This window comes from Lepus europaeus, chromosome 12 (assembly GCF_033115175.1).
Source record: "Lepus europaeus isolate LE1 chromosome 12, mLepTim1.pri, whole genome shotgun sequence".
In the NCBI taxonomy this organism is placed as follows: Eukaryota; Metazoa; Chordata; class Mammalia; order Lagomorpha; family Leporidae; genus Lepus; species Lepus europaeus.
This window is the reverse complement of record NC_084838.1, coordinates 5,251,666-5,262,856: the sequence shown is the minus strand read 5'-3', so window position 1 is coordinate 5,262,856 and position 11,191 is coordinate 5,251,666. Positions and strand designations below refer to the sequence as shown.

General features: G+C 68.2%; 1 protein-coding gene across 1 annotated transcript in view; it reads left to right on the top strand.

Annotated features, from left to right (window-relative positions):
* Positions 1-598: 598 nt before the first annotated feature.
* PRRX2 (paired related homeobox 2) overlaps positions 599-11,191 on the top strand; it is a 34,912-nt gene continuing 24,319 nt past the window's right edge. The window contains exon 1 of the mRNA XM_062207393.1: positions 599-830. Coding sequence (XP_062063377.1) covers positions 599-830 — 232 coding nt within the window. The remainder of the gene's footprint in view (positions 831-11,191) is intronic.

Below are 11,191 nucleotides of genomic sequence, written 5' to 3'. Positions count from 1 at the left end.
CGGGGGCAGGGCTGGCTTGTTGGGGGGTCGGTGCCCACCTTTTTTCGGGGAGAGACCCTGGGGGGTGCAGAAGCGGGGGACGGGCAGGGGGACGGGTCGGGGCGGTGCTGGGCGTTTGGACATCTTCCCTGCCAAGCTGAGTCGCCCCCGCCCCAGCCGCGGAGGGCTTTGTAAATGGAGGGGTGGCTGACAGGTCTCCCCAGACCCCTCGGCACCCCTCACCAGCCGCCAGCACGCGCTCAGAGGCGGGCAGGAGGGTGAGAGAGGACGCTTGTCCCAGCCCCCAGCCCGCCGCGGCCAGGGACCCCTCCCCGCCTTCCGAGGGGTGGGGGCAGGCGAGGGCGCGCGGCAGGGGGAGGGGAGGGGGCGAGGTTTGACTCCAGAGGGGGCGCGTGGCCGGACGGACGGGCGCTCGCCGCAGCCACTTCGGGGCGGGCGGCGGAGCGCGAGAAGGGGAGGGCGGACAGTGTGCAGCCCCGACGTCAGCGCCGGGCGGGCCGCGAGCGAGCGAGCGAGCGGAGCCGGCGGCCCGGAGCGGGGCAGAGCGCGGGGCGGCCGGGGCGCGCCTGCGACCCCCGCCTCGGGGCCGCTCGCGGGCATGGACAGCGCGGCCGCCGCCGCCTTCGCCCTGGACAAGCCCGCGCTGGGCCCGGGGCCGCCGCCGGGGCCGAGCGACTGCGCCCAGGCGCGCAAGAACTTCTCGGTGAGCCACCTCCTGGACCTGGAAGAGGTGGCGGCGGCCGGGCGGCTGGCGGCGCGCCCCGCAGCCGGGGCCGAGGCGCGGGAGCTGTCCGGGGGCAGCAGCGGCAGCGAGGCGGCGCCGCAGGACGGTGAGTGCGCGGGCCGCGGGCCGTGGGAATGGAGACGCCGGGCCCCACGGGGTGCGGGGCCCGAGCCGCAGAGAGCGCGGGGAGGTCGGGGGCCGCCGAGCGCGCGCGCCGGTTTAGGCGAAGATGCGGGGTCCGGGCGGCGGAGACCGCACAGAGAAGGGGCGCTGGGCACCTTGGCCGAAGTCGGGGCAGGGCTGGGCTGCGGTCTTCTAGAACACTCTGCGGGGGCAGAGGTCCCCCTCCCCGAGAGGGTGTTGGCCCAGCCTTGCTGCTCTTGGGACCAGAGAGGGAACCGAGCGATTGCCTCCCCGCGGGCTTCACCCTCTGTCTGTCCAGCGGCGACCACCGCCCCTGTGCCACCACCGGGTCTTCAGATGGGTTCTCTGGTGGGGCTGCCGTGCCGGCTCCCAGGGCAGCCTCCCAGGTGGAGTGACCCAGTCCTACAGGGCCAGCCGGTCCCCTCCCCCTTCCTCCGTGGAGGCCAGAGGTCATCAGGAAGGGGCTTTGAAAACAAACAACCCACCCAAGTGGCTTTTTTCCAGAAGTCTCCCAGGATCTCAGGGTCCTGAGCCCTCCCCAGAGGGGGGCGGGGGAGGGGAGAAGATGGAGGTGGAACAGGGGGCCCAGCGCTGCAGGGGTGCCGGGGGTTTTGGGGAGCAGCCCGGCCTGCGGGCCGGGGCCCTGATGCCCCACCCACCTGCCTGGGTTTCGCTCCCCTAAGTGGTCTGGGAGGTGATGGAAGGGGCCTGGGGCCCCTGGAGACCCCCATTTCCCGTAGCAGCTCCTTCCCCTGGGCGGCAGAGATTAGGGGGTGAGCCACATCTGAAGCCACGCCCAGGCGTGCGGGGACCTTTGGAGGCACAGGGCTGGCATCCGCGGGTGTCCCATGGCCTGCCGGTGGTGGCTGGGGTGCGCACGGGGCCCCTGGGAGTTGGGGTCAGGTGTGGGCTGAAAGCTGCAGGGAAGGGCGGTCTGGGCCCAGAGCCACGCGGGTGCCACGTGAGCGGTGGGGGCTCCCCTGTCCGGCTCTGAGCCGGCCCCTCAGGGTTGGAGAGGGGTCCCCCACTGCTGGAGGCTCTGCGGAGTGGGAGAGAGGTCCCGGCAGGATGAGGACTGAGGGCAGCAGGTCCTGGCCAAGGGGTGGTTGCCGCTGTCTGGCCCGGGCCCTGGGGCGGGGACTGTCGGCAGAGGCCACGCTTCTTCCAGATACAGCGAGGAAGGCCTCCAAGCAGAGGGCTTCCCTGGGGTCCCAGGAGGGCTGGTGTGGCCCCTCAGCTGTGTCCAGGCTGGCTGGGGAGCGGGTGTTCCCAGCAGCCCCCCTCCACCCTGCTTGAGAGCCGAGTGGCCTGTGGACCCGGGCTCCAGCATGCATGGGGACAGGACGGGCCAGCTGTGGGGTCAGGTGGGCGCAGGCACCGGCGGGCTGCACCCCCAGGCCACCAGGCTCTGCCCTGGGGACAGTGATGCTCTCACTCCGGTGCTGAGCCCCTGTCTGGGGTGTGGGCTGCAGGCAGAGGGAGGAGGCCAGCCCCTGCCGACCTGTCGCCACATTCCTTCCCACTGGCACTAGCTGGGGGCTCTGAGGCGGGTGCGGGGGAAGTGGCCCCTGTCCCCCGGCCAGGTGAGCTGAGCTCTTGTCACTGTATCCTTTAGAAAGTGGGCAGCCAGTCTCGGGGTGCCAGGACCCCGGGCCCCAGGCCAGCAGGCGCAGGCCTTGACCGGGGAGGTGGGGAGCTTGACAGGGGCCCTCCCCTGTCCAGCAGAGGTGCGGTGCCTCCACTCTGACGCGTGAACGGGAGACAGAGGAGTGGCAAAGATCGGTGCAGTTTCAACGCGCTAGGCTAGCGGGCTCGAGAGATTTTTTTCAGAAAGTTTTCGACCTCGTGTTTTCACAAAGCCACCACTATGCAGCCCGCGCCGGCCGATGGCTTTCCAGGAGCGGCCTCCCCCAGCCCTGGCTGCGGACGCTGCGGCTTCCCGGTGACTCAGAGCCAGCCCGGGTCTCGAGGGCTGCGCCCGGGTGCGGAGCTATGCCAAGCACGTTAGGAAAATAAACCCCTGATGGCTGCCTTCGCGATGACTTACAACAAAAGAAACCACATTAATAACCGAGCGAGCTCTGAAGTGTTCCCTCCCGTGGGCAGGGCGGAAACGGGGGGACGTGGACACCCTGTGAAAATACACACAGCGCCCGGAGCCAGGCAGGGGTGAGGCTCCCAGCCGGGGGAGGCCGCCTGGCCGCCGCTCGGGAACCCCCGGGCCGCACCGGGCAAGGACCGGGAGAACCTGGGGGCTTGTGGACGAGGAGACCCTTGGGGGGCTTGGCGCAGGGCTGAGCCCCATCTGCTGGTTGGGGGGTGATGCCAGGTGGTCAGGGCCGAAGAGGAGGCCCCAAAGGGGGACCGTGGGTTCGGGAGATTGGCATGCAGGCTTTGGCTGCTTTTAAAATTGTGATCGGCGTGTGCCTACCGTGAGGGTCCCCGCTTTAGCTGCTGGCAAGCGTGCCGTTTGGGGGCGCTGATCGTGTCCACGTTCCTGACCCCTCCCCCGCCGCGGCGGGAGCCATCCAGCTGTGCTCCTGACTCCCAGGAGGGGGCCTCCAGCACGCACCTGGGCCTGCGTGGGGGGCGGCAAGCCCGTCCCCTGCAGGGTCCCAGACGGCGGTTGGCGTGGTGCGTGGGGCGGAATCTCGGGGGGCGTTCCCGGGGGTGTATGGGTGCCCGCTGCAGCCCTGGGTCCGACGCCCACGGGGGAGCCTCACAGGTGACTGGGGGTGCTCACTGGCATCCTGGTACCTGGCTCGGAAACTTGGCGTGGGCGTGAGTGGTCCCTGGAGCTGAGCCCCTGAACCGCCGCCGTCTCCGTGTCCTGCTGGGGGGACGGAGCCAGGCGGGTGGGGATCCGGACGCCCGGGGCCAGGTCCTGGCTCCCCCCCCCCCGCCCTCCCCGTGGGTGGCCCCCTCTGGCTCCACACCTGAGCATGGGGTGGGGTTGGGGGGACGGCACAGCGGGGTTTGGGGGGCCTCTCGGGACTCTGACCCTGGTTTTACCCAGGCTTAGAGAGACCTCACGCTGGGCCCATCTCCCAGGGACACGGGGTCTCTGAACCCAGTTCTGGAGGAGGAGTGAGTGAGAGGCTTGCGGCCCTGGGACCATAGGCGGCCCGAGCAGCAGTCGTATCCTGACCTCGTTGCCACCGGGGAGGGCGCTGCTCTTCTGGCTCCTGTTCCTCTGCCCAGCCACTCGGCCGGGGGCAGCCCCAAGCTCAGCAGGCAAGAGCTGTGACTTCCGGAAAAGTAGCTTTGCAGTAACAGGGGTGGCACCTTCTTGCACGCCACCCCTGAGGCCCAGAAGTGATGCTGAGGCTCGGTGTTGCCATCTGTGAAATGGGAACAGTGGGTGTGGCAAGTGCCTGGATGCAGGCTGCCTGGCCCGGGGAAGGTGCTCACGGTGGGTTCGTCATAGCTCCTCGGGGTGCTCGTGGAAGCCCTGGGAGTCAGGTAGGGGTCCCCACTGCCTCCCTGTTGTTCACGGGCCCAGAGAGGCAAAGCTGCCTGCCCAAGGTTGCACAGCTGGGAAAGGAGGTGGGGTTTGGGTCTGGACCCACGCCCAGGCCTTTATTCTGCAGAGCTGCAGGAGTCGGGGTGGAGGGAGCCCCATCTGGGGAGACTGAGCGGGGGCAGGTGATGAGGAGGTCGAGGATGGGCCTGGGGTGGAGCCGTTGGGATGGACTCGGGGCACGTGCTGGGGTCCCACTGAGCCGAGACGGGAGGAGGGTTCTTTGTGGCTTGTCCTATGTAGGACCTGGTGGGGCTGGCCGGGGCGGGGGTGACTTAAGGAGATCCAATACATCCTTAAAACCCTACAGAGGGGGCATCCGTGTGGGGCCCTGGGTCAGAGGCTGCAGGCCGCGGCCGCCTTGGGCCTGGAGGGTGAGGGGATCCAGTGAGAGCGAGCACTTGCAGCCCGGCCACCCGAGCCCTCCCCAGGGGCCCCGTGTCTGCCTCCAGCTGTGGGAGCTGGGCGCTCTCGTGATCCCCGTGTTACAGAGAGGGAAACTGAGGCACCGAGCATCGGGCCACTTGGCACAGGCACACCGCTGCCATCCCTGTGCGGTTCCCGCCAGGGCCTGCCCTGTAGCGGCACCCCCTGCTGTCGGAATGCAGCCTGAGGGAAGGCTGGGGTGGGCTGAGCCAGGAGGTCCAGCCCCAGCAGGCATGGGCTGTGTCCAGGTTGGCGTGGGGAGACATTGAGGCAGTCAGGAGCCTGGGCCTGCCCAGCGTTGGGGCTGTTGCCGGGGGAGAGAGTGAGAGGGGCCTCGGTCCCCCTGCGCTGCAGCCCCCCGGGACACGGGAGCGCCCACAGGGTCCGCAGCTTCTGACTCACACACTCACTCATCGCTCAGTCATTCCCCAGCACCCACAGGTGCAGCCCCGGCCTCCCTGCCCGCCTCCTGGTTTCGCTGTAGTGGATTTTCCAGGAACTTGGAGGCACAGGCAGAGGGCGGGCCGATGGCGAGCTCTGCCCCCAGAGCCGTGGCCAGACAGCCCCAATGCCGTCTTAGGGCCCCATCCTGTTATCGGACACAGAGCTGCGGCATCTCAGAACCAGGGAGGGCTCTCTGCCGGGCTGGCAGCAGCGGCACCACAAGCGCCCCGGCTGCCCGTTTCTCTGCCCGTTTTGCGGTAGGTCGCTCACGGAGGACTTGGCACGTGCCGGCATTCGGGAGCCACATGGCAGGCGGGCGGTCCAGGACACACAGACACAGAGATGCACAGGGCCCCACGCAGGCCTCATGCCACACACGCCCCACCCCCCATGCACACGCACGGGGGAGGACCCCGCCCCGCCCACACGGCCAGGCCCCCCTCCTGCTGCGCTGGTGCGGGCCAAGGGTTAAGTGCCTTTTGCGAGGTGGTGAGTAGGAGAGAGCGGAGGCTTCCTGTTTAGACAGGGAGGTAGGGGGAGTTATCTCGCCCGGCTCCCACGCTGGGCAGAGGGAGAGATGGGGGGGAGCCGGAGTCCAGCGAGAAGGGGAGGTGCTGGCGGCAGGCAGGGGGTGGGGGCTGGCCGGGCACAGCAGGGACAGTCCCTGGGAGCGGAGGTCCCGAAAGACCACAAAAGCACCCCCCACCCCTCCTGTCCCCCAGCTGCTGTGGTGGCCCTGAGCCCACCCCTTCCACATCAGGGAAGCGTTTGCTGGTGGCTTGCTGGGGTCCGGGATGTCAGGGCTCCGGCCCCCTGGGCCCTTCAGGGACAGGGCTGTCTTTGTGTCCTAAAGGTGGCCGGGAAATCAGGTCTGGGCCATCCAAGAGGGGTACAGTGGGCGGGGCCGGGCGAGGCAGGGAGTCGCCCGGAACTGGGCTGGCTGGTGGTGGGCAGTGAAGCAGCAGGAGGCCGGGGGCGGGGAGACCCCACCCCACGCCCTCCTGTGACACTGCCCCGCAGGCAGTAAGAGGGGCCCCGGCCTAGGACTCGGGGAATTGGGGTTCCCCACTCATCTCGCCCGGCCCTACGCTGAGGACACGTCCTGGCTCTGGGCTGGGCCCCAGTGTCCCCACCTGCTGCCCAGGAGACGTCCTCCCAGGAATGCCCGTCACAGCCGCCCACTGGGCGCTGGCTGGAATGCATGTTCCCAGGCCCCGCCCGGCCCCTGTAACCGGACTCCCGGGGGCCGCCCGCCTCCAGCTGGAGAGGGAGGGGGCTGCCCCCGTCCCCAGGGACCTGGCTTTGTCCAGGAGAGAATAGCTGCCCTCAGCCACCCACAGGCATGCGTTGGGCGCCTACTGAGTACCAGCCCAAGAGGGTTTTGTGAGGGGGAGCTTCCCGCCCTTCCCCCAGCATCCTGGCTCCCACCTGGTTTTGGGGGGCACTCAGCCTCGCTGCTGAACCCAGGGTCTCCGGGCGTCCAGGCTCCCCCCCCACCAACACTGCTGCCCCTGGGGGCTCCCCTGGGGATGGGGGAGCTGCTGTCCCCAGGGGGCCTCAGACTCTGCCCCTCTGTCTGGCCTCCCTCACCCCACCCCCTGCCGCCGAGGGCACAGCCGAGATGGCGTTATTAAAAATGACATTTAACCAGAGCTGGAATTACCACGCGGATGGCTGCAAACCTCGGAATCAAAGCGGGAGCCGCCGGGCGGGCGCGCCTGGCAGGGGCCCCGCGGCCTCCTGCCGCCAGGGCTCCGCGGCCTCCCGTATAAAACCCCGCGGCCCCGAGTCCGTGTACCTCTTTTCATTAGACTAACAAATAGCACGTAACCAAAAACATCTGTGGACAGCGGCCCCTAATGCTCTCAAGATGGGGCCGCCGGTCCAGCCAGTGGGCAGCCGGGCGGCTGCTGGACGCAGGCTTGGGTGCAGGGCCCCCAGGGAGCACCTGCCCCCCACCCCGCTCTCCCAGGCCGCCTCCTGCACCTGGGGGACCTGGGAGCTGCCCCCCTCTCCTTTTGCTCGCCCCATCTTCTTGCTGTGAGCCCAGGCATCAGAGCTCCTGCATGCAAGGGTCTGGTCCCCTGCCCCTTGGTGGGGGGGCAGCACGGCCAGCCCTGGAGGAGGGGGCACCATCCAGAGCACAGGGCCCAGAGGCTGCTGTGTGACCTTGGCCGGTTTCTTTCTGTCTCTGGGCCCCTTGTTCATCGCAGGGGGAAGGGCTCCTGCCTCCTTGCAGGGTGCTCCTGGGCTTGGGGAGCGGGTGCAGGCACAGTGTGCAGGCGCCAAGGCGGGAGCGGCGTCTGGCAGGGTGATGGCAGCCGAGGAAGCAGGCTCAGAGCGCCGAGTGGCCGGCCCAAGGCCACACAGCCGGCTGAGGCTGCCGGGGAGGACCCAGGGCCTGCGCTGCCCTACTCAGGATGCTGGGAAGCCCAGAGCCGGGAGCAGATGCCGTGGGGCGCAGCGGGCGGCTTGTCCAGAGTGGGCCTGGCCCGGCCCTGGCCTCGGTGGCCTTCTGGTCCGGGACACAGCAGAGGGTGGGCTCATCCGGGACACAGCAGGCCATCTCTGCCACTCCTCCCCCCACCCCTGGCGGCCCTGCCTCTAATCCCTGGGCTCTGAAGCCTTGCAACCTAATGCCCGCTGCCGCCGCCCAACACAGATCTGGCTGCTGCCTGGAGGAGGGAGGGCTGGGGGGAGGGGACAAGTGCCTGTGGTGGAGGAGGGAGAGTGGCCTGGGTTCCATCGCCCCCGGCAGTGACCCCTCCCAAGAGCCAGTGCTGTGAACTCCGCGCTTCCCCCTCCGCACCAAGATGTCCCGTGTGCTCTGTCGCTCACTGAGCACACGAGCAGGCCAGACCCCGGCCCCCAGGGCGTGCCGCGTGCCGGCTGTGTGGCTCCCTGCGCTGTGCCCAGCGTCCAGCTCCAACCCTGCAGGCGGCCCCCCTGCATTCTCCCCCATCCCCCCCATCTGACAGAGGGGGAGCTTAGCTCAGGAAGGTAGGGCGACCCCCAGGGCCTGTGTCACTCCCCGGGAGCCCCAGGGGTCCCCTTGCTGGAGGCAGCGCAGGCCTGCCCAGCAGGGTGGGGCCCCGCCATTGCACCGGGGCACGGGTAGGGGCTCCGGCTCCCACGTGCCACTGGGAGGAGTGTTGGGGCTGCCGGGGGAAGCTACTGGAGACCTGGAGTGACACGGCTACTCTGGCTTCACGCGGAAGCACCAGCAGGGATCCACCCCAGCTGGAAGCCAGGCTGCGTGCCGAGAGGAAGAAAACTCGCTGTGGCCGCACAGTCACGTCGGCGGTCTTCAGGAGCGAAGTCGGGGAGGCACCTGTGAGCCCTTCCCTCCTCCTTCCTTCCCCCCATAATCTCCGGGGCCCTGCAGGCTCGGCGAGGAGCCCCAGGCATGAAGGAGCCAGCTGGCTGCCAAAGGGTGGGTGATGGCAGCGCTGCCTGGGGTGAGAGGGGAAGTGGAATTCCCAGGGGACCTGAAGGACCAGGGCGTTAGCCCCAAGGGAGCTGGGAGGGTGCTTCGCGGGAGGGAGCAGCAGGTGCAGAGGTGGGGGCACGAGGCCGTCCCAGGGACAGAAGGCTGGGAGACAGCCACGCAGCCGCCTTGAGCCTCATTGGCCGTTTCTGTGTTAAGAGTGGTGGGAGAGCTTTCTGTGAGTCCGGGGTGTCCTGAGTGTCCAGGCCGCCCAGGCCCGTCTCGTGGGAGGCCAGTGGCTGTCCTGGTGACAGTGGTTGTGTCCAGGCTTTGCGTGGCCTCCTGGGGGTGCCCACGTTCCCCAGAAGCCATTACTGATTGCGCCAGCCTTGGTCTGACCCCAGCTCCTCTGCTGAGGAGCCCAGATCCTGGGTTGGGGCCCCTGCTGGGAGGGGGCAGCAGGGAGCTGGGAGCTGGAGCAGCGTGGGTTCCTGTGGCCGTTCCGCCCTTGGGGGAGGCAGCTGTGGAAGGAGTGGCACCATGCAGCTGCGTCTGGTGACAGATCCACCACCAGGGCTGTGTGTCGCATGTGCACAGTGACCGTTGGATGGAAGTTTCATTGTCGCGGTGGCGAAGGGCGTCCCAGGCTGTCCAGCTGCAGATCCCACGAGGGATAAGAGTTTGGGGCACTCCTGGCATGGTGGGGACAGCTGAGCTGGGTGACGGGGGGCTGTGTGCCTGAGTCATCTCAGTAAATCATTTGCATGGCCCCATTTTCCAGACAAGGAAACCGAGGCCCAGAAACAGTGGTGAGGACACGGGGGCACCGGACCTGCAGCTCTCGTCTGCGGGGTGCTCCCCACCCCTGGCAGCAGGACCCCCCAGGCTGGGCTCACTCTGCCCTCACCCCGCCTCTCCAGCCTCGGTTTGGTGGTGTGTAGGAGGTGGTGGGGGGAGATTCCACAGCACTGGAGCAGAAAGAGCTGCCCCCCCCCGCGCAGGTAGGCAGGCAGGACGGCTCCTGGGGCAGGGACAGCCCCATCGTCCCCCATGTGGCTGGATGGTGGCTCACACAGAGGCAGCGCCACCCAGCAGGATCCCCGTGGGTCAGGTCAGGGCTACGGCCCCAGGCTCAGCCTTGCTGGCTGGGAAGAGCTCAAGTCTCTGAGCATCATGACAGTACCCGGGGCTCGGGCCGTGCAGGGCCGACCGCTCACACACACGGGCTCAGCTCCGTGCTCCCTGTCCCGACAGGAGTCTCCCAGCACCCACACACGCACGCTCAGCTCCGTGCTCCCTGTCCCGACAGGAGTCTCCCAGCACCCACACACGCACGCTCAGCTCCGTGCTCCCTGTCCCTGACAAGTGTTTGCCAGCGCTCTCCCTGCCACCTGGCGGGAGGGGCAGGTGTGAGGTTAGGACTGTCTGCCCCCTTAGAAGTGGGGAAACAGCAGTGAGCGGTTTCCCAGGCTCCCTCGGGCAGGGGGCTGCAACCAGGAGCTCTGAGTCCCAGCAGGGGGCGTGTGGGGGAGGGGGCCTTGCTGGCACCAAAAGAGACGCAGGGACCCTCTGCCCCTGCCAGGGCTCCTGGTGATAGGGGTGGGGTGGGGTCCCTGGTCTCGAAGGACGGCGCTGACTGGCCGCAGCCCTGGGCCAGCCATGGAGGGACCTGGCCACGGCGCCCGTGCAGGGGAGACATCTTGCTTCACTTTCCGTGCCTCCAACTGTAACCATATCTAATTTCATGACAAATAACGCCTATGAAACACAGCACGGTTATTCTTATAATGCGGCATCTGAGGTTAAATATTCCAACTGGAGATGCATTGCAGCTTCTAGGAGATCCGTGGGTCAGACAGCTCTGGGAGGAAGGCGGAGGGGCCCAGAGGTGTGTCCTCAGGCACCGCACTGGGCACCCAGAACATGTACACACACACACACACACGTGTGCCCTCGCCCCCACGCACTCAGCCAGCCGGGGCTCCGGCAGAGCTGGCTCAGCCGTGGCGTCGTTGACACCCCCTGGGAAGCTCCTCCCAACGCTGGCTGGGCTCAGGCAGCCACCGGAGCAGGGCTCCTGCTCTCTGGAGCAGCTCGGGGTGTGCAGGACAGCATGGAGCTTGGGGCATGAGGAAGAGGGGAGCGTATGGGGTTTGCCTCCACCGCGCGCCAGCTCTCGGCTTCTCCGTCAGTCCTCCCAGTCTCCACGCCCAAAACCAGAACCAGATGAGAATGGAGATGAACAGCGGGTGGGGTGGGGGGGCACTGACGGCATGGAAGGGGGCGCTGGGAGAGAAACGTGGAGGCAGTGAGCCCGGCGCCAGAGAGGCCAGTGGCCGATGCGACCCCGGTGACACCCGGGGGTCGGCTGGGAGCCCCCGCAGAAAACCTCAGGCTCCGGCGAGCTCACGGCTGCCCGGCGGGTGGGACTATGAGGTCACGGCCAAGGCTTTGCTGCCTTCTTCAAGACAGGGACCAGCACCGGTGGTTGGGAGTCATCTGGTCT